The following is a 23,953-nucleotide window of genomic DNA, read 5'->3' as shown; positions in this document are numbered from 1 at the left end:
AACATAAAACTGCCAAGTAAAGATGGCATGCAATCAAACAGAATGCTGCATGAAAAAGTGAGAAAAAATGACATCATTTCAAAGCACGAGCAAGACAGTATGCTGGACCACAGCAGAGTTAGCACTGAGTGAAAGTTTGGTACTGACTATGAGAGATCTGAATTGACTGGTCAAGCAGGAGATACTCTGTCTGACTCACGCACAATGAACAGTAATTGCAGGTATTAAGAGAAAGAGATTTTTAGCCTAAGCAGACCAGTACTTGTAGGCTTTGAAAACAAGTTTTCAGATACCAAGATGCCATGGATAATTTATTCTGACTACAAGTTCAAGGGGGTATATTTAGTTCAGTTTCCCTTAAACAACAAAAAACTTGGAGACATCATTTACGTCAAATCACCAGAACAACAGAATCTTCTACTTTATGGTGTGAGTACAGTCATACCGCATGCAAATAGTTAAAATGCATCTCCAAACTCAATTATTATGGGAAACATATAAGTATAAAGTGATATTCTTTAAATATTACATATCCTACATTCAAAACCAAAAAAAATCAGTAAAATGAAGTGAAATCAGTAAATAAGCTTTAAAACTCTATCTCAATTTAAATATCAGAAGAAAATTAGTGTATACATATTCATCAAAGTCACCTGTTGAGGATTGGAAACTATAATCTACAGGCCAAAGAATAATTTTTTTCAGCTTTTTATAAGAACTTTCCTTATAAGTATATTTACCATGTGTGTAAAATCAATTAATTTCCTGACTTAGAAGAGAAGACCTAATTTTTACAAACATATGCCCAAAGCTAGACGTTGGCTATTCTTTAGTTTGTTTTTAACTTAGCATAATGTGTCTAGAGCTTGTGAGCAATGACCTAATTCCTAAGTGGACAAAGATAATTTTTACAAATTAACCATCTGGTCCCTTCAGGAAGAGTATTATTTCAGTATGTCCCCATGTGTTAGAAATACACACAGATATAAAAAGCACAGATATGTTAAGTATATAAAGACAAAGTCAAGAAAGTGGCATTTAGGGTGGATTATCCTTACTCCCTCATGAATAACCATGTCCTAAAACTTTGACAACCATTTATAATTACAAACTGTAAATATTATTAAATACAGCATGAACATAATTAATACCATCCTGAGCAACAAGGTGGTCCAGTAATTCTGGACCTTTTTACCTCTGGAAAACTGATCAGGAAATCTGGCTAACATCCCAAACAAACCGGATGGATTTCATTGGATGCTCTTCAGCTAATTTCTGTAGTCTTGTACATACATCAAAACTACATCATCTAACTGAGCTACCTTTGTTGACATTGTTCAGAGTCAGAGGCCCAAGAAACAGTATTCACAGTGTTATTTCACGGTTATTACACTGTACTTTACAGTGGTCAGCATCAAGAACTGAAAAACCCTATATTTTAAACATAATATTTAAAATATCTTGTGTCAAAATAAGCATAAAATAACCCTCTTTGAATGGGTCTTATGATGCTGAGATGGCTGAATTTGTTCTTCCTTTTATTTCTGCTTTTCTTCTTACCTCATTTCCTATGTCTGGTGTTTTGCTTGACTAATATGTCATACACTGAATTTGGTTAGGTCTATTAAAAGGGCACAGATTCATATGCTGGATACTACCTTGGGGGCATTAGGAAGAATAAACTAGGTACCCACAGACAGCCTCAACAAAACCAAAGCGTGCCTTTCACCCAGGAAAACAAATGATTTTCAGTTATATCCTGCTTGTCATTTGTGGTTACACAAAACAATAATTAAATTATGTGCTCCGGGAAACAGGAAGGGGTGGATAAGTAAAATACACAAAAAGCCCCTGCAGTCCCTGTTTGTTCAGATTACAGATCAGCATTCTTTAGGATCTTCATTTCTTTTATTATAGGAACGAAAGTTATTTTTAAGGGTGGTGTGATGTATGAAAACACTAAACACTACATGCTGTTTTCTATAGAATTTCATTTTTAAGCAACAGCAGCCAATAATATTTTATGGGTATCAACTGGATCACAGCATTCTCAGCTAAAGTGTTCTACCTTCTGCTTTTAGGACAAAATGTAATAGCAGTAGTCGCCGTGGTAGTGGTGGTGGTCACAGCAAGCTTCATGTACCCTACGAGGCTGCATTTAGACCTGTCCCCATCTCTATCCTCACCTCCTACCAGTCCACCCCCCCCTCCAGCCATAGTCTTATTTCAGCATCCCAGAACGGAGCTCTGTATGTGCCTTTTACACGCTCTTCCTTCTGTACTTCAAATAGCTAACTTCTGATTACTCATTTAGCCTTAAATAAATGCCACATCTGCAAGAGATTCTCTCTTACTGCTCTCTACCCCCAATTTAAATCATTTTCCAGAGGTCTCTTACATGAGCACAGTTTACTTTTTCCCTTGAATAGTTATCACAATTTGTAACTAAACATTTTTTGTATTTTTTTGGACAGTATGCTCCTTGAGGACAAGCAACCATACTTGCTTAGTTTAACTGTCTCAATCCATTCACTAAATCATGATAGGCATTTAAATATTTGGTAAATACATCAGGGAATTGAGAAGTTAATGAGAGACCAATTTTCCTACTTATAAATTCCTTACTATTCTCAGCTCAGGATACAGCATAAACTATTTTTCAACATTTGTTGAGGGTTGGGAAGAAGGGGAGAGGGCTCTTCCATCACAATCCTATTGTATCTTCTGGAGATCTCTATCTCCAAAGTAGGTAGGTTCTGTGAAATACTTCAAACTCCTTAAAGAAATCAAAGGAGGAACCTGACAAGCCTGCTAATGAAGTCTTGAAATTTAAGTGTGAGTAAAATATGCATGTGCATGGAAGGTGAGAGAAGTGTCCTCTATCAATTAATTCCTTACTTCACTTTTTAGCAGCCTCTTCCAGGTATTTGGTGTGTGTCATTAGAGTTGAGATATTCACTACTAAAGTGTGTCTCAGAATCTAGCATGGATAATTGCAACAAGCATGCCCTATCTCTTCCTTTAGTTTCATCAGGAAACATTCTTTTCACGCCAATAAAACAATCCTCCCATTGTGTGTGTGCTGAGCAGCTCCACACCTACATAGATCTGCCCTACAGGTGCCAGGATTTCAATAGTGGTGACGTCATCCTTTTTGTATGTTCTTTTCAAAAGGAGACAAAAGCTTTGAGAGGTAAAAATATTAGAATACATGGCATTTTGTGTTTGTCTCTAAGTTATGGGCTGAAAAATGCTACAAGATACATGTGCCCTTATACAGGGGAAGAAAAATTATTTTTAAAAAAACAGGTAATCCATTTCCCAAGGTGAGAAAGAAATCTCCTTAGGTATAAGCCTTCTGTCAAACTTAAAATTCTTCTATTCCACCTTTTCTTAGAGAAAAATTCAGTAGTAGAAATCATTATGAATCAAGTAGCACCTACATTCAATTAGTTACATAATCTTAAGCAAATTATTAAGCCACAAATTTTCCTTGTTGCTATCTGTAAAATGAGAGGGAAAGTCATATAGTTATTTTAAAGGATTAAGGTACACAATGCTGTCTCTAGAACGGAGAATGCACTCCAGAATTGTTAGTGCTACGGCCATTTAAGAGAAAAAACATTCTGTTAAATCCTTGCGTGGTTTAACAGTTTTCAGGCAAATTTAGAAGCCAGGCCAGATTTAGCAGAAATGAATGACATCTCCTTTCAAGGTCAACCAAGATTGAGTAAATTAACAGGACACATCACACAAAGCTCACAAGTTCTACCTTTAGTAGGCTCATTGCTTCTCAAATGCATTTTATCTCAGTATGTTCCATCAGATTATACAACAGGTTACCTAGGGTTATACTATGAACTGATCAACATAAAAACCTGAACAGATTAGTCATTAATTCTTTTCTTGGTTGGAATCTGAAAATTTGCTAGGTTGGTTTATGTTGGATAGAATTACGTTTAATTCAGGAGATTATATCCATTCCTTGCTGAAAGTATGTCCTCAGGCTGTTGGTTCTGGTTAGTTAGCTCTTCTTGTCTGTTGCTGATTCCAAAACTATTCAGATTTTTCCAACCAATATTGGTGATTTTCATGTAGAATTTCTGGTATATTCAAGTACTAAGGACTAATTTCCATATAAAGTAGATTGTGCCTTCAGCTATTTGACTAGGGAATTAGAGTTCAGATTGATGATGATCTCAATGAGGAAATTTTAGGTACAAGAAGGCAAATTTCTGATATTCTGAGAAGACTTGGACTTACAGACAGTAGTGTCTCACATGCCATAGGAAACTAGGATGGCTGTGTTAGTGGGTATTTTCTTTTTTCAACTTACTTAAGAGATTTATTTTGTGATAGTAAGTTTGTGATAGGTAATCTCTAAAACAGCCCCCTCATGATACCCACACTTCCCAGTATCACAACCTTGTGTAATTTCCTCCCCTTGAGTGTGAGTTGGACATACTGACTTGCTTCAAATGAACAGAATATGGAATAAGTGATTAGACATCATTTCTAAGATTAGGCTACAAAAATACTTTGCCTTCAGACCTGAGTGCCACATTGTGAGGCAGCCAGGTAGAGAAGCCCACGTGGAGCCAGACTGAGACCTGCCAACAACCACAGAAGTTTGGCAACAGAATCCATTTCCACACTGAGTCTTTGGGTTAGACTGTGGCCCCTGCCTACCAAGGACAGCCAGCTTGAATGTAATCAAATCAAAGACCTTGAGCCAAAAGAATCCCACTAAACTGTGCCTAGATTCTGACCCACAGAAACTATGAGACAATGAATGTTTGGTACTTAAGGTCACAAAATTTGGGGTATTTCTTACGCAGCAAGCATAGTACAATAAACAATGCAGTGTTCAACTTACTAATAACAAGTCACAATCATTTATCCACGCAACATTCATCAAAACTGCACCATGATTTGGGAAGATTTCAGGTGGGGCTGTATAACATCACATAGGACACAATAGAAGGGTACAAAAACCAGGCTTCAGGGAAAAGACAAACAGGAAAATCTCCCTGAGGTAAATGGGACCTTCAGTAAAAGTGCTGGAGGTAAGAAAGTAATATCACACTCGAGAAACTGAAAAAAGGAGAGTTGATCTGAAGAGTGCACAGTCAGAGAGTGCACAGTGCAGAGTGTGCAGGGCTGCTTGGCAAGGGCACTGAATACAAGTTCTTCTGCATGTCCCTGCTCTGTCTCTTCACAACAGTGTCAACAAGAACAATTTAAACATCCCTGCAGTGCCTCAGGACTTTCATCTCTAAAATGATGGTAACAGTAACTATTTCAAAAGGTTGTTAAGAGCATTCGCCATGGTACCTGGCACAAAGTAAGTGCTGAAAATTGTTGGCTGTTATTGCTGTTTTCTTATTTTTATTAGTAGGTTTAGTAATGTGAGAGATCTTATAAGGCATGGCAAGAAATTTTTGTATTAATTTAGGAGCGATGGAAAACCAAAAAAAAACAGATTTGAGTAGGGAATAGCATGATAAAACAATTTAGAACAATCATTCAAACAGTCACATGAATAAATGGATATGAGGGGGCAAGCGGAGGCTGGAGGTCAGTTAGCAGACTACCGGGATAATCCAGACGAGAGCTGGGGTGCCTAGGATACTGGCAGTGGCAATGAAGAGAAAGGGACACATTTGAAGGATAATGAAATGTAGAGTTCAAATGTTTTGGAATTTGTTTTGCTTTGGCAATGAGATAGAGGATGAGTCAAAACTTACACCAGGTTTAGGCAACTAGGTAAATGATACACATTTCCCTAGCAGCTGGAGAAGGACTGGCTAGAACAAGAATTTGTGAATGTAAAATAACGTTGACATGTAAGTATAATGTTCTGAGGGGTTCCTGATTGAATATATAGATCTGAAATTCAGAATAGTGAATAATTAAACAGACCCTGAGAATATATATATATATATATATTTTTTTTTTTTTTGTCCCTAGAAAACAGAGGATATGGGAAGCCAAGCCATCAGCATGGTTTTTTAGGGAAATCCACTCACCTAGGTACAAAAATCTAAATATCAACAGAATCCTGAATCCTGAAAAGAAACTAAGAGGAAGCAAAAAATTAAAAAGGATGATCAGAAAAACAAGATGTTACAGAATCCACTGGATGAGATTCCTACCAGAAAAAAGTATCAGACAAGAGAGTCAAGTGGTGCAATAAGTAAGGACTGATAACTGTCTTGCGGATTTCCCACAGGGAGGCCACTGAGCGCCTCACTGAGAGCAGTTCCCATGGGAGGCTGAGGTAGAAGTTGAAATGCAATGGATTGAGGAGTGAAAGGTAAATCATTAAAAAAAAAAAAAAAGTTTGGCTACAGAATAACTTTGGATTTAGAATTTTTCCTTTAATGGAAGGAACATGTATCTGTCAGAATGCTGATGTGGGATGGGGAGGGGAGGAGAGGGGAGAGGAGAATCGGACCTAAGAAGAGGAAATAGTCTTGATGAGGTGACTTCTACAGATGAAACATTCATCAAAGGTTTGGTGCCAGGAAGATGGATTGTTGGCATATAGCAGTATATAATTATGCTCTGAAGTTACAGACAAGATCATATCTAAGAGTGGAGGTAAAAATGGTAGGGTTAAAGAAGTGGTTCTCACCTGGAGGGTGATTCTGCCCCGCTCCAGGCGACATGTCTAGAGACATTTTGGTTTTTTTACAACTAGGGGGTATCTAGCTAGTAGAGGACAGGTATGCTACTCAACAGTCAATTCATAGGATAGTCCCTCACAATATCTAGCCCCAAATGCCAACAGTGCCGAAGTTCAGAAACCTGGGTTAGACACGTAAGAAGAGTGGAAGTGGTTTAAAATATCCATGGAGAAGAATGGGGAGCTGACTATGGAATCATGGTATGCTTGCTTTAAAACATTCAGTGCCCATTGGAGAATGAAGACCAGTATTTTTTTAATGACAATAATCTGCACTGTGGTCTAATTTTGTCCAGCAGTATTAAGACTGCATATAGGCTCAGAGAAATGAAAAGTTGAGATAAAATCAATGGAGTTTTACCCAAGTGGGTGCAATGCAAGGACAAGGGAAGTGAAGACACTGGTAAAAGGTCCATGATCCACCTGGGTGATGGAGCATGGAATCCAAGTAAGGAAAAGTGTGAAACAAAAGGTAGCTGAAAAAAAAGGGGGGAAAACAAGGGGCTTAGGGATTCTTACAAAATGTAAATATGTGCAGTGGGAATAATTTAGTAAAAGATAAGGAAAGATCAAATACTGTGGTCACAGTTAAGATGAGGCAATCCCCAGACTGGGCCCGATGGGTAGGGAGATGTGGTTCCTGAAATGAATGGTCCCTGGAAATGAGAAGGATGGGAACTGAGAAGCAGGGGGCTGGGGGAAAAAAATCACACAGCACCAGTTACAGACCACTGTGTGTATCCCTAAATTCCACATCATGTCATTAAGTAAAAATTTAATGAACAGAAACCTCAATTAAAATAGTTGAGAGACCAGAAGGGGGAGCTCTCAGCACTAAGACTATAGCAGAGCCCAAGGCGAGGAGCAAACATTCCTCTTCTTTCCTGGCAAGGACTCAGCCAATGGAAAGCCATGGAGTCTTTGTTTACTAGAGCCCTCCCAACTTCCTCTCCCCCTCCACTGAAGTGTTCTCCTTCCCTTGCTGTGGGGGGACTTGCACATGGCTCACCATGGTTGCAGACCCCAAATTTCAATTCTCTGATGATCCTGAATAAATCCATCTTTGCTGAAAAAGTTATCTGGCAGTCTATTTGTTTAATGTGAATAATTAGTAAACATATACAGGAATATTAGCAACAAAAAGAGAACATCATAATAATTTTAACAAGAAAGGGTTCTTTATAGGATCTAATACTGGAAAGGCCAAGGAATTAGTCACACAGGATGCAATAGTTAGGTACGCAGCAATAGTGTACAACCCAGCCCTCTAAACTTAGGGTTGATCACCAATACTCTTTCGGGGTCCCATCTTACTGGTATCGGCACTGAACAGATAAAGCATGAATGAAATCATCCAAGATTACAAGACTATTTTTGTGGCAAACGTTTGCCTCCCTGGGTCAGACGGGGAAATTATCTACATAAATATCCTGAGATGCAGTGATGAAATGAGGGCACAGAATTTAGAAATAGATTCTTAACAGGTGCATTTAAGATAGAAAGCAAAGAACAGGGTGCTAAAATTTTTAACAATAGAGGGGAATGCCCAGAAAGTCAGTGGATAAAAACAACATGTAAGAATAGATCATGGTACAACCTTTACATCCAAAAGACAGCTGAGACGACTGCCATTTCTTTTCAGCATTGGATTGTTGCTCCAAATGCTTCTGATAAAATTCAGCAGTGATGGCCACCAAAAGCACCTTGGAGAGCTTGTTAAAAACTGAGATTCAAGAACTTATCCCAGAGATGATTCACTAAATGTTTACCCATTCCAGGAATCTGCGTGTTTAACGCTCATGTATCCGATACAGGGCTAACGTTTGAGAATTAGTAGTACCTACCACTTAATTCCGTCACACCACTATCTCAGCTCATTAAGTTTATTGTTCATACTCTTTGAAAACTTAGGTACGGCAGATGTTTTCCTAAGCACTTGAAATACATTTTTTAATTCAACTCTCCCAACAACTTTATAATGTAAATGTTATTAACATTTTAATATATGGAAATTAAGCAGTTATCTAAGCACCAGAAGTCTGATATCAGAGCCTTTTCTCCTCACTAACTGCACTTTCATGATAAAACTAGCTGACTAAGATAAACCTTTTCCTTCTGCTTTTAACTAGGATTATATCATGTAGGTTGTTTAAAAAGTCATCGCATGTTCATCAGAAATCCAGGCACTTATACATATTGAAAACAGGGAAACTGATTAAAACTGAATGAAATCAGTTTGGCAAGCAAAACATTTCAAAACACAAAACGGTCATAAAAATAACGGATGGCCTCAGGGGTAAAAGTAGCTCCTTACACTTACTACTGCTTCTTGCCTTTCCTTGGTCCTAATATTACATATGAGGTTAGCTGAGAAGTTGATTAGTTCAAAAAAAAAAAAAAGAAAAAAGAAAAAAAGGAGAGGGATGAAATATGCATTCACCTCTTCAATAGCATAATTATCCTATCTTACCTTTTTCCATATCTGTATATGTTTTTTTCTCGCCTTAATTTTTCTTCATGCATTCAGCAAACTTCAGTAAGCACCTAGCATGTGCTGGGCACTGTGGCTCTCAAGACAAGTTTTGACCTTAAACAGTGGATCATGCGCATCAGGTGGGGCTTTCTGAAGAAGTCACACTGATGCTGAATGTTAAAGGAGAAAAAGAACTCAAGATAAAGGTGGGGAGGAAATCCCCAGGAGGACTGGAGAAGGGGAACGGAATGCATTTCAAGTCCTAAGTGTCAGCAAAACAGAGGATTTCATCAAGGCAAAATAAGAAAGTTCGGTTTAAAGAATTTTTATGCTTTCTCAAGGAAGATATAGCTTCATACTATAAAAATCAGTGGCAATCAAATAAAATTTATCAAACTTGATCTTTAAATACTTACATTTAATTCATTTTTTAGCATCTCTTCAAGACAACGACCTACATGTTCTTCATCTTCTTTTGTGTCCATAACTACACACATCTGTTGTGAAATTCTTTCTGAAATAAGAAAGAAAAAAAAATTAAGTTTCCAACAGAATATGGAGCAGAGCCCTAGTACGCTGAAACCTACACTTTGCTGTTGTTCCTCACTATCAAACAAGAATAGGGAGCTTTGGGCGTTGGGCCAAGCAAAGTGACTTGGACCACAACAAGAAGATATCCTTGACTCGTTCACCATCCAAACCAGTAAATCTGCATATTTAACACTCTGTGGGTGAGTAACCAGTACATCATGTAAGCAACCGAAATAAGAGATCTTAGGATATATCTGAAAGGAAGTAACTGGAGGTAAACGGTTAGGTGGTCACCAATTCAGTCTTTCCACATTTATAAGAATCTCCCAGAATCTGACAGAATCTCATCTCCCAGGGAGATCCTCCCTTTAGGCTGTAAGATGCCCACTGTGTACATACAGCTCACCATGCCACCTGGTACCCTGGCTACATAGAGCATTTTCCTTGGCAATCAATTCAATACAATTAAATTCCTACATTTTTAACTATTACAGTAACAGGTGAAAATAGCCCAAAACTGATTTCCTTCAAATTTGGAAGGCTTGAAAATATAATTTAAAATCAGAAGCTGTATGACATAGTGATGTCCACTTCCATAAAGCCTGTATGTACACTCTCACAGTACATGCAGTCCTCCTTTACGGTAAACAGATCTGAAATGCTAGGAAATGGCTATACTGCTGTCAATTAAGAAGATACTTCATGGTATTATGAAGTTTTTGAAAAAAGCTAATTTTAAATAGGAGTCGCATATCAAAAGTTAGTTTAACGTTTGATCCAGCTGCTTCTTACACTGGCAACTCCATGTATCAAGCTCTCTATAAACACTGTTCTGGCAATAGTTAATATTTTTCCAAATAAAGCAGGGGAGAACCAGCCTTTTAAAATAATAACATCACCAGTGAAGGGTATTCCTATTACAACCTACCCCCCACTTCTCAAGAATATTATATGTTCCAAGAGCCGTATCATATACTAATTCCAACTCTCATGATGACCTCACAAACAATATTAATCTGAATCTATGTAATAGATTCAGGAAACTTCAGAGAAATAAAGTAACTTGCCCAAGATCACAGGGTTATGAGTAGAAGAAAAATAATTCAAATCCAAAGAAATCAGGCTTACAAATGCCCATCTATCCTATGGCACCAAAATGAAAAGAAAAAGACATCTGACATGAATTGAACATGAAACATTTTCATATCAAAGATTTTAATGCTTCATAATTATTCTATTTAATGCCTCAAAATAAATATGTATTATTAGCTAAGTATTAAGATTCCTACTTTTACTCACAAGGTGTTTAAATCCACAACTTCCTAAAGCTTTTCTATCACGTTGCCTGCCTTGTAATAACTTTTGTAAAAGAATGTGACACATTTTTCACTCTTTTATACCCTACAAATTCAAGAAAACTAATATAAGCATAGTAACTCAAACGGACTGAGAGGACACTTCTATTCTGGATACATATCTGATACAATTAGTTATACTATTTTGAAATCATTTCATCTTTTTAGGACTCTGTTCACTCATCTGTAAAGTTCCTTCCACCTTGGAAAAGTCTGTAATACTAAGTTACACGATCCTAACAAAATTAAATAGAATTAAGAAAATAAATGAATGGTCCAGATAGCAAGTTCTAGGTAACATCACTGTGATTAGAAGGTTAAACTGGTTGACAAGATCAGAAAAATATTTATACTATAAATAAGGAAGGAGCTCACTCTTGAAAGGTGAGTAGGTCTTGCTTAGCAGTAGAGGCAGGGGGCTTTGAAAGTGATTAAGAGAAACAAGATTTTTAAAAAATGTAATGTACTGAGATAGGAATAGTATGAGCAAAAACTTATTATGACAAGAGACAAGTATTCAAAACCATGAAATAATTTAGCAGTGACCTATGAAATGGGATACTAAGTGAAGCCAGAACATGGAGGTCCCATACTGTCTTGAATATTAGAGTGTTCTGAAACCTTTAGATCAGAAAGTAACTATCATACAAGAATAGCTTTTGAAAACAAAGCTAATCCAAATGTTTTCTCTTAAATATTTGGAGAAATTTGGACATTGTAATGTCCTACCAAAAATCCAGTAATATTTCCAAACATTTATCGCACACACCAGGACAATTACAATTTTAAAAATGTATTGTGTAAGTACAAAGTAATTTACTACATTAGATAATATGATGCTACCACAATTCTGGAAAATTTATAAAATAATGCATAAAGACTATTTTTTAAAACAAAATACAACATTTGCAGATTTTCCTTCTTTGTTTTATCATACATCCTTTACAGAATTGCAAGCCCTACCAAATGTAAATCAACAATAAAACAGGCATAATCATCCCCCTCTGAAAATGAAATACAGTTGGCCCTTAATCAACACTGGTTTGGACTGTGTGGTCCATTTATGCACGGATTTTTTTTCAATAGTACAGCACTACATGATCCATGGTTGGCTGAATCCAGTTATGAAAGGCTGACTATAAATTATACGTGGATTTTCAATTTTGTGGAAGGCCAGTGCCTCTAACACCCATGTTGTCCAAAGGTCAATTGTATGAATAAAATGAAGTAACAACATCTATTTGGCATTAATTTTATGCCATGTGTCAACTATTCTAAATAGAAAGCTTCTGTTTAGGAATCTTTGCATTACCACATAAATTTTATATAATAAATTTCCACAGAAGTACCTGTTTTTTAAACAGAAGCGATAACCTTAAAACAGCAAGGTTTTCAATCATAAAAATGATTCATTTTCTATTTGTTGATATATAAAAATATATTTAAAATTTTGTACAGTCCCTGTATTCAGTAACTGCTAAACTCATTTATAAATTCTAATAATTTATAAGTTGTTTATAATTTTTATATAAACAAACATGTAACCATAGGTTTGTTTTCTATGCCTGTTTCTGGGAGGGATAAATTGGGAGTTTGGGATTTGCAGATACTAAATCCTAAATATAAAATAGACTAACAACAAGGTCCTACTGTATAGCACAGAGAACTATATTCAATACCTTGTAATAACCTATAATCAAAAAATATTAAAAAATGAATATATATATATAACTGAATCACTATGCTATACACCAGAAACTAATACAACATTGTAAATCGACTATACTTCAATTTGAAAAAGAAATTTTCAATTTAAAAAAAACACGTGAAAAAAGGGGGAGAGGAAAAGAAAAAAAGAATCCTTACAATGTTACAGTAGAGGGAAAAGAAAAAAATGTAGATTGTGAACAAAATTTCCTTTCTTCCAATCCATAATTTAATCTAAAAATGCAACCCTTAGAATTTTTCTTCTATGTTTATGAAAAAAAAAATAGCCTGCAATTTTATTCTTCTAAGGTTCTTGTCAGATTTTTACTAAACATTTATATTATCTTCATACAATGGAGTTAGAAAGTATTCTATTTCCATTTTCAGGGAAAGTGTATAAGACTGATGTTATTTCTTCTTTTAAGCGGTTTTGTAAAATTCACTGGTAAAAGTCAACTGCCTCTCTGTGGTAAGGTTTTTAATTAGATTCAATATCTTAAACAGACAAATGACTATTCATAGTTGGGTTTGCCTAAGAATGTGTTCATTTAAACTATATTGAAGTCTATTAGCATAAAGTTTGCTATAGACTGTTAGTGTTCCCTCAAAATTCCTATTGAAGCTCTAACCCTCACTGTGATGGTATTACCAAGTAGGATCCTTGGGAGGTAATGAACTTCAGATGAGATCATGAAGCCATCATGATAGGATTACTGTCAGTATAAAAAGAGGAAAAGACACCAGAGGTTTCTCTGTCATTAATGTGAAGATTCAACAAGAAGGTAGCTGTCTGCAAGCCCAGCAGAGAACCCTCATCTGGGAACTGAATCAGCCAACACCTCGATCTTGGACTTTCTAGCTTCCTTAACTGTGGGAAATAAATTCCTGTTGTTAACAAAGTTGTTTACATCTCATTGCAGTATCTACAGGATCTGCACTGATGCTCTTTTTTCATTTCTGATACTATTTAGTCTTCAGTATTTTTCATGATCATTCTTGCCGAGATTTTAACAGTTTTATTACCATTTTCAAAGTAAAGTTTTGTTGATCCTCTATCGCTAGTTTTCCAGCCCATGAATGTTCACTGTTTCTTCAGTATTTCCTGCCTTCTACTATCTTTGGATTACGTTCGCTGTTCTATTCTAATTTCCTACAAAAGATATAAGTAGTGGACTTTCTGCTTTTTCCTTTATTCTAGTACAGTTGGCCTTTGAACAATACAGGTTTGAACTGCAAGAATCTACTTACACATGGGTTTTTTAAAATGAATACATACTGCATGATCCATGATTGGTCAAATCTGCAGATGCAGAACCATGGACACAAAGGGCCAACTGTAAAGTTATCCATAAAGTTTCAACTGTGTAGATGATCAGTGCTCCAACCCCCATGCTATTCAAGGGTCAACATTTAAGGCTCTAAATTTTCCTCTAATAACAGATTTATCTATGTATCAAACACTGATATTTTCACTCAGTTTAAATTATTTCATTTTCAATTTAAAAGATTTCATTTTTTCTCACATTAAACATTTTCTAATTTCCACTGTGATTTGTCATTTGATTCATGGATTGTACAGAATTGTATTATTTTTATTAGTCTATTATTGTGTAACAAACTGCTATAAATTTAGCAGCTTAAAACAACAGCCACCAATTAGCTCATAATTCTAAAAGCCAAGCAAGGGGCAGGGGCACACATGTATGTAAATGATACATGCAAATGGGGCAAAACAATTGATGAATTGATGATCTAGGTAAAAGTTAGATGGAAGTTACATGTACTGTTCTTGCATCTTGTAAGTTTGAAAACATATTAAAATAAAACAAATATTCTAACCCCACACCAAAAACAAGATATGATTAAAAATAAATTTATATATATACAAACATGCACAAACATACAAGTCATAGGAGACTTTAGAATTCATCTTAAAAAACTTAATTATGTGAGGTGATAGATGTGTTACCTAACCTTACTGTGATGATCATTTCACAATATATACATGTACCAAATCATCATATTGCTCAACTTAAACTTACAAAATGGTTTGTCAATTATATCTCAATAAAGCTGGATAAATTCATCCCTCTGTTCATTAAAGATCAATTGAGCAAAACATAAATAAGGACTTAGATTCAAGACAACATAATATGATCATTAGTAAGGTGAATCTTTTATCATGCTTCGTTTCTATGTTGTCTGCTGACATGCTGCAATTCCCGAGTATTTGTATTCCACTCAGTGGCCTGCACTAGACTGAGCACTTTCTTATAGTGCCAATAGTCCTTATTAATATCATTTACTACTAACAATGATAAATTTTCCAACTGGCTACAGTCATTTAAAGTCTAATGCCATATGAGATCGCTCATATGTGTAATCTTTAAAAAAGAAAAGCATAAATACAAAACAGAAATAGACTCATAGACATAGAATACAAACTTGCGGTTGCCAAGGGGGCGGAGGGTGGGAAGGGATAGATGGGATTTCAAAATTGTAGACTAGATAAACAAGATTATACTGTATAGCACTGGGAAATATACACAAGATCTTATGGTAGCTCACAGAGAAAAAAATGTGACAATGAGTATATATATGTCCATGTATGACTGAAAAATTGTGCTCTACACTGGAATTTGACACAACATTGTAAAATGATTATAAATCAATTAAAAATGTTAAAAAAAAATAAAGTCTAATCTAGGTTTAACTGATTCTCAGCTGTGGTTGCAAATCAGAATCAACTCTCAGTATCTTTTTGTTTTCCTTTTATATTTTTTAAATACATATGATTGCAACTCACCCAACAAGATCCTCACCTATATTTTTTTTAAAGCTCCAAAAGTTAATTCTGGTGTTCAGCCAGATTGAAGACATCTGCTTACTCATGACACTGATTTTCTATAATGTGGAGCTTATAAAAGGTTTCTCTACCTAAAAAATACACAAATTACCTACCACTGCTGATTAATCCTCCAAAAATGGTAAAACTCTTTCTAAGTATAACTCTTTGGGGATTTTCTCTAGTCTTCTCCAAATGGTGGTAACTGGAGAATGGAGAGTTCGGTGAATAAAAGTGCTGGGTTACTCACTTCTCTTTGATATTTCACATGTGAAACTATTAAGGAAACCCAAACCCACCCAACTCTTACTCATCTGCATGGCTCACTTGAGTTTATTAAGTTAGCCATTTCTTGCCCAGTATTGTAAAGCCAATACTATATGAAAAAAATACAATGTTTATTTATCAGTTACAGGTGTAAGGCACTTCTTGGGTGTCCAGTGTGTTTAAGTTATTGAGGCAAATGCTATTTTTCAAAATTTTATGAAAATTCAGTATCTGAAAAGATTCTAAAAATAGTATATTCATACTCTGACAGCATTTTACATGTATGAAATGAGAAAAGAGACTAACAATTTCTATGTAAAGCCAAATTTTCTATAAGGAGTTTATAAATATATCTTTAAAAAAAGGCAACATAGGAATAGTAAAGGATACTACATGAGGGTTAATGAGGATTATATGAGTTCATATATGTAAAGTTATGTCAAATACATGGTACAAGTAAATCTCCAATAAATATTCACAGAATAACTGCTGTTATGGTATGTACATTCATTAAGAATATAAATTAAGATTCCTTTTGTCTACTCAAAACACAATCCATCTCTAATTTCAAACAGTCCCTTTTGCTTTTAACATTTCAGAGTTTGGAAATAATACTTATCAACTTTGTCCCGCTTCCTTTCAAGTTTCAAAGTTTCAACAAATATGTAGTTTTGTGTAGTAATGGAATATACATATTGAGCAATAAACAGCCCTGTGTTTTCATCACTGAATATCTTTAAAGTTAAAATGGATACCTTCTAATTCTAATTGTCATATCTTAGTTTGTCCACTAGACCTAGGCTGAAGCATCTTATGTGGTTTCTTTTAATGATTCCACAAATACGCATTGACAATCTTAACTGAGATGTTGATGTACTTAAGATGTTAATCAAAAAAAGACATATGCACCCCAATATTCATAGCAGCACTATTTACAATAGCCAAGACATGGAAGCAACCTAACTATCCACTGAAAGAAGATTGGATAAAAAAGATGTGACATACATAGACAATGGAATACTACTCAGTCATAAAAAAGAATGAAATAATGCCATTTGCAGCAACATGGATGGACCTGGAGATTATCAGACTAAGTCAAGTATATCAGCCAGATAAAGACAAACATCATGTGATATCACTTACATGTGGAATCTAAAAAATTATACAAATAAACTTATTTACAAAACTGAAGCAGACTCACAGACATAGAAAAAAATCTTATGGTTACCAAAAGAGAAAGGGGTAGGGGGAGGAGTAAATTAGGAGTCTGGGATTAGCAGATACAAACTACTATATATGAAACAGAGAAACAACAAAGTCCTACTCTGTATCACAGGGAACTATATTCAGTATCTTATAATATCTTATAATAATGTACAATCAAAAACAATATGTATGTATAACTGAATCACTATGCTGTACCCCAGAAACTAACACTACATTGTAAATCAACTTTACTTCAATACAAAAAAAAAAAAAATAAAGGGGAAAAGAAGACATCTTCAATGACTATACTTGTGCCATGCAGCTGGAAGGCCAAAATGGGAACGACTGTAGCTGTAGGAACAGGGTTTCAATAAATTGAACCTCCTCAGTTTCACAGTTATTACAGTATCCCCTAAATCACAGAGTGAAAAATGTACAACATTTAAAATTAACTTTTTTTTCATGAAACACAAAACACTTTCCAAACATGATTAATCTTCATTATTTCTCAAAGCAAACAAAGTATGTAACAACTTCCTTGAGGACAATGATGAAATCAAGAGAAAAACAGAAGCCTTTAGAATTCTTAAACTGTTGTTCTAACTATTAATAAAGCACTTCTTAGAAACTTTCAGAGGTTAAAATAAAAACAATAGAACTGGGGAAAACCATAAAATCATTTTACTTCCCAGACTCATAAAAACTCTAACACAACAATCTACTCTTTGTTCTCTCCCCCAAAAAGACCTAAGGATAAACTGGAAAAATATTGGAATTAACTTTAAATCATATCTGACCAGTCAGTCTAATGACTAATATTATTCTCTGAGTTTTAGTTTTCATACCACCCTCTTTTTCAAAATCTTTCTAAAAGGTACCTGTGGTACATGAAGTATTTTAATATCTAAACCAGCAGGGCTCATCCTCTCCAAAAAAGTCATTTGTAACATGTACTACAACTTACACTGAAGACCTCTTCATTTATATATCCCATCTAGGTGTCACACAGCTCAGTGTCTAACAGAAAATTCAAACTGGAACATAACTTGAAGTGTACAGGTTAGTATTAAAAGCTATAAACATTAATTAATAAGCTCAAATTTTTCAGTTAAAACCTCATTCCCCACACAGGACAACTTCTAAATGCTCAAAATACATGTATGATGGCCAATAATTAATAATAATGGTAAAAATAAATAATATGCAACTTGATTTTACTTTACTGGCTATAATGATTAATTCTGTATGTCACCTTGACTCTGTCACAGGTGCTCAGATATGTAGCCAAACATAATTTGAGTGTTTGGTATTTTTAGAGAAGTTTAACATTTACATCTGTAAAATAAGTAAAGCAGATTGAGCTCCCTAATGTGGGTGGGCCTCATCCAATCAGTTGAAGAGCTGAAGAGAAGAAAAGGTTGACTCTCACCCAAGCAAGAGATGTTTCTCCTGCATAACGGCCTTTGAACTGAGACATTGGCTTTGCAGATTTTGGACTTACCAGTCTCCACAACTTATAATCATGTGAGCCAATTCTTTATTGTGTGTTTTTGTTGTGTTTCTCTGCAGAACCCTATCTATTACACTGGCAAAGAAGCATTATAAGCATTCTTCAACAGATAACTCATAATTCTTAAGTCCTCATCACAGGATTCCAACCTCCTTTTATTCTATACAGGGCAACACATGATCACCCACCACCTCTTGGGCCTCATATCTCATTCTTCAACTACCAAATAATACTACTGACAATGTGTTCGGGAGGACACATCACCATCTTTGGACTAATGTTCATGTTCCTCCTGGCTGCAGTGCTATTACATTTCTTTGTCTAATTCTCCATCAAGGTCTACATCAAGTATCGTCTGCATTAATAACTATAGGTAAATGTTTTAGATGTATTTTGGTGGGAGGTGGGAGGAAGAAAGAGTAGAGAGTAACAGAATTGCCAGGGACATGTTTTTGAAACCACATTACCCTCCATCTCCAAACACCCAATTCTCATACATAAACGTATGTCCCTCAAACACATGGAAGCACATATCTAGGATTCTTCTTATACCCAGCTATGAAGTACTACATCTCTGAATCCGAGCATTAGGGAAAGATTTAGTATAGATTTACAGAAGAGGAAAAAAATCCAAATGTACTGTGACCTTAAGAAGTCTATTTGCAAAACAGGTGTTCAGGTAGTACACACCAACAGAGCCATGTCAGTGCCTCACAGCCAGCAATCATTCTGGTAGTCGGTGCAGTCATTCTGATAATTTAGTGCATATGCCACACTGTATTTCTAATATTGTGTTTGCTTTTTACTATGGTAGATATTTTTTACATTATTTCCCTTAATCACAACAACAGAGGACAGGAATTCTTCTCCCCATTTTATAGATGAGTTAAATGAGGCTATAAAGCCAGTAAGCTGCCCAAGGTCAGACTGCCATGAACTTTAAAGCTTTCTAACTCAAAACTTTGTGTAGTTGGCAACCTAAATGCTATTTTTCCTTCTCATGCTATTCTGTATTTTTATTATACTATTGTTGCAGTTTTTACACTGGATTATATTATCTACTTGTCTTTTTCTTCCACAAAATCACAAACTCCTTAACTTAAAATTTCCCAACACCATCCCCACATTTGAGCACAGGGCACCAACAAGAAGGTATTGAACAGTGATTAGTTTCCAGGCTCTGTGCTAGGATCAAGACTAAGACATAAGGTTAGGGTTTGCATTGAGTCTCCCTCAGTATGCTAGACTTCTAAGACCCAGTGCCCCAGAATGTGGCTGTATTTGGATACTGGAACTTTAAGAGGTAATCAAGTTAAAATGAGGGACATTAGGGTGGTCTCTAATCCAGTATGACCAGCGTCTTCAAAAAAAGAAAAAAATTGCACACAGACATGCTCAGTGGGAAGACCATGTGAAGACACAGGGAGAAGACAGCCATCTACAAGTCAAGTAGAGAAGCCTCAGAAAAACGCAACCCTGCCAAAACCGTGGCCTCAGACTTCTGGCCTCCAGAATTGTGAGAAAACAAATTTCTGTCGTTTGGGCCACCCAGTCTAGGTACTTTGTTATGGCAGAAACTAATAAACTAGAAAACTGATAAATACATTCTCTTAAATTTGCTAAATAAAAACTGGCTTTGTTAAATAAAAAACCCTATCTGATATCTCACTTCCTAGAACAGGATGCAAAACAAATTCCCTAAAGTATGACTATAAGGAAGTAACTAGATATCCAGAAAGGGAGATCAGGATATTACACCAGGAGAATCTAATTTTAGAGAAAGGAATTAAAAATGCAATGATTTTCTTTCAAAACAAATAACTTTAAATACAAAGCAACCCTAGCTACCAAAAAGCTAGGCTCAAATGTTTAAGTCTGTATTTTCTATATAACTCAATAAAAAAAAAAGTTTAGAAAAAAATCTGTATTTTCTAGAAGAAAAAGTAAAAAGTTGGATCAGCCTTAAAAAAATCCCTTCAGTATAATGTAACTTCAAGTTTTGTAGGCTTAACATTTAAGAATCATATTTACTTTAATAAGTGGACATACACAAATACACATCATTTTCTCCTTACTTCCATTTGCAAATATAGAGACATATATACATTTACTAGTTTCCATATGGAACAAAGTAGAAACTATTCAATTAAGCATATGAAGGTGAGCTATGATTAAGAGAAAAAAATTTAATAGAAACATCAATTCATTTGCAGTATTTTTTTCAATACAGACACTAAAAATAATTTACTTAAAGCAAAACAAAAGAGAATTCTTAGAAGCTGGCTATGACAGCCAAGTAACAGTTTTTAATTCCTAAGAATCTTCATATAAAAATAGAATTGAATAGTAAAACCAAAAACCCATGAACATTTTCAATAAACCGAGACCCATGGGTATCATCATAACCCCCACAACGCAGCCAAATGAAAATGAACCACCACCACTGATACAGGACCTGAAAAATTAGAATCTATGAGGGTAGAGACAGAGGGAATCAGAACAGGGTGTCTGACAGATTGGATAATGGAAGAGCCTTAAACTTAGCCGACAGATAGTCACTGAAAATCAGAGTGCACAAATTTGGAAAGAGCAGCTCTAAATGCAGGGGGTTTACCCACAGAAATAACTTTCTGTGAGGTTAATACAAGAGAACTTGTGAGGTCTGAAAGGACAGTGTATACACTCTGAAAACTGGCACACCAGAGACCCCCTCCAGCACAAGATCCAACTAAAAGAGAAACTGGGAGTGGAATCCAAATTACACAGAACAAAACTAAAGCCAAAAGAAAGAGAAGAGCCATATGAAAGTGTGGCAGGGGGAGAGAGCCAAAAAACTATCAGTGTGCTTCTGTACCTGAAGACACCACAAGAAAGCAACAGAAGAGGGAGCTCCTTGAGCTATCCTGAAAACTGTCCTTCTCTTCAACAACACTAACTTCACATCCAAATGAATAATGCACCAAGCATCAAAGACAAACCCCACACAAAATTATTTTAAGAAAACAGAAAAAGAGAATAACATCTCTAAAAATAAAGGCCTGACAGAAAGACGTGCCGATCAAACCAATCAAACTCTAATCTACTTCAAAACAAGCTAAAAAAAAAAATTAAATTAATGAAACAAACCATGAAAGAATCATGTAATTTAGAATTAGAAAAACTCAGGTGGCAGAACTCAGAATTCAAAATAGAAGCAAAGATTATTTAAGAAATGGAGACTACACTAAAAGTGACACAAGTATAAAACTAACAGATGTTAAGGAGAAAAAGTAAAAATACATTTTTAAATTAAAAAATGAAGGAAAAATAAACATTCACTATAAAGTAACAAATATTTAAGTTAGGTAAAGATGATCCAATATTAACACACCAGAAATCTATGAAGAAAAAAAGAGAATACTAAAAATTGTAATTCAAGTAAACTTTACTAAAATTTGTATTTATACATACACACAAGTAGATCACAAATCAACACCTCTAACTATTTACCAATAAAAATCAAAACCCCAGATCTCTTCTAGCAAAATTACTAGACTTAAAAAAAAAATTCATTCCTTTGGTGACCTAGACAAAAAGAAAAGGAACACATAAGGGAATAAAATGAGAAAATCTCAAGATTTTTTACAAGAAAAACATAGAAGAATACATTTAAGTTATTGAAGGGAAAATACCTGAGTCAATTTAACTTTTGCGTATAAAGCACAAGCAGTTATCAACATGAATTAAGTAAACGATTACCCAGAACCTTTCCTAAGAAATGCCCTAGAGCTCAAGCTTCAGACAACCAAAGTCTAGGAGACATGGACAAAAGTACTGATGAACAGCGAGAAGCAGAGTTACAGGCAGAACTGTGCCTAAGTAAGAGCCAAAGTTAAGAGTACAGCATGTTAACAGCTACACAACCTGAAAACAGATAGCTAAACAAAAAATGGAGTAGGAGAGTAAACGTCAATAGCAAACGCAGACAAAAATTGTTTAACTCTTCCTGGAAAGAACATTGGTTGATAGCATTAATACTGACATTTTGAGACCCATGGTGTGCAGTGTTGAAAAAAACAAGTAATTACAGATTATTCTATTATTCCCTATCTTTAGGAACCGAGATACTCAATGTGCTAGAAATAAGATACAACATAATATTGAATTGGAAGTATTACTGTGAACTCATGAAGTATTTTGTCTTTATGTAAACAGACAGACAAAATAATTGGTCAATTCAGAGGATGAAAGGGAATAAATTCATTCAGTTGGAAACTTATAAAGGAAAATAATCAAGCATCTACTTTTGTCATGTACACTGTACCACTGGGTAAGAAAACAATACATGAGGAGAAGTGTTTCTTTATGAAACTACTTTAACTAGTAACTGAAAACTAATAGAATTAAAATATATGTCATGATTTTGCACCACCCTACAAACATATTAACAAATACAGTCATTTAGAATCAATGATCACTATCCTCACAAAATTAAACATAACCAGACATTAGATTCCTCCTAATAAAAAAAACTCACATCACCTTTGGTTTTGCTAAAGATTTGACCAAGCTTCTAGATCTAGCTACTACTTTGTAGAGGACAGAAAAACATACAGAACTGTATCACGTATGAAAATGTACTCTACAAAATTCAAAACAGAAGAAAATCTACAGGTCAAATGACCTGGGTTCAGCAAAAGATTAAGTATGAGCAAAATAAAGGGATAGGAAACCTGTAGGTTGAGATTTAAAATGCCATTTTAAAAAAAATTATCACAACCCAACCATAGTGTCCTGGCAGGCACATTTGAGTGCTAAAGCTCAAAAGAAATGAGGAGGAGATTGCTATGAAATCTGGATAATTGCTACAGTCACATCAAAGTGCAGGAAAGGGCTTCCCCACAGGTGGCAAAGTGCTCTTCATGACCTGGGTGATGTTACACAGATACGTGCATCATTCTTTAACCTACAAATTTGTTCGGTTTGATTTCTCTATCTGTGATTCATTTGAAAATAAAAAGTTTTACAAATAGAAAAAAATATCTGAAATACTCAGTCCTTTCATCCATTCTATTATTCACTCAGAAAATACCTTTATAGATGAGCCAGGGACAAAATAAAGTCGTCAGTATACTACACAGAATACATAAACGTCTGCAACATGCTATTAGAACAATAAACTTTTTAAAAATTTAACTTATGAGAAAAACTACCAACAACATGAAAAGATAAGAGCAATGAGTATTTTTATTTACAAAGCTCAATAGTTTAAGAGCTCAAAGTATCTTAGAGAGTCCTTTAAATTCTAATGAATTAATGCAATATTACTAATAAATAGAAAATATTAGCCTCCTTTAAAATAAAAAGCAATTGAGGCACAGAGTAATTTAGA

At 35.1% G+C, this 23,953-nt stretch overlaps 1 protein-coding gene across 16 annotated transcripts in view; it reads right to left on the bottom strand.

Moving 5' to 3' along the window:
• The window catches only part of CRPPA (CDP-L-ribitol pyrophosphorylase A), a 331,012-nt gene that overhangs the window by 235,577 nt on the left and 71,482 nt on the right, over positions 1-23,953 (bottom strand). For all 16 annotated transcript variants that reach the window (XM_032483917.1, XM_032483907.1, XM_032483909.1 and 13 more), the window contains one exon: positions 9,578-9,675. In XM_032483917.1, coding sequence (XP_032339808.1) covers positions 9,578-9,675 — 98 coding nt within the window. The remainder of the gene's footprint in view (positions 1-9,577; positions 9,676-23,953) is intronic.

This window comes from Camelus ferus, chromosome 7 (genome assembly GCF_009834535.1).
Source record: "Camelus ferus isolate YT-003-E chromosome 7, BCGSAC_Cfer_1.0, whole genome shotgun sequence".
NCBI lineage: Eukaryota > Metazoa > Chordata > Mammalia > Artiodactyla > Camelidae > Camelus > Camelus ferus.
Note: the sequence above shows the minus strand (reverse complement) of the source record. Positions and strands in the feature narration are given on the sequence as shown.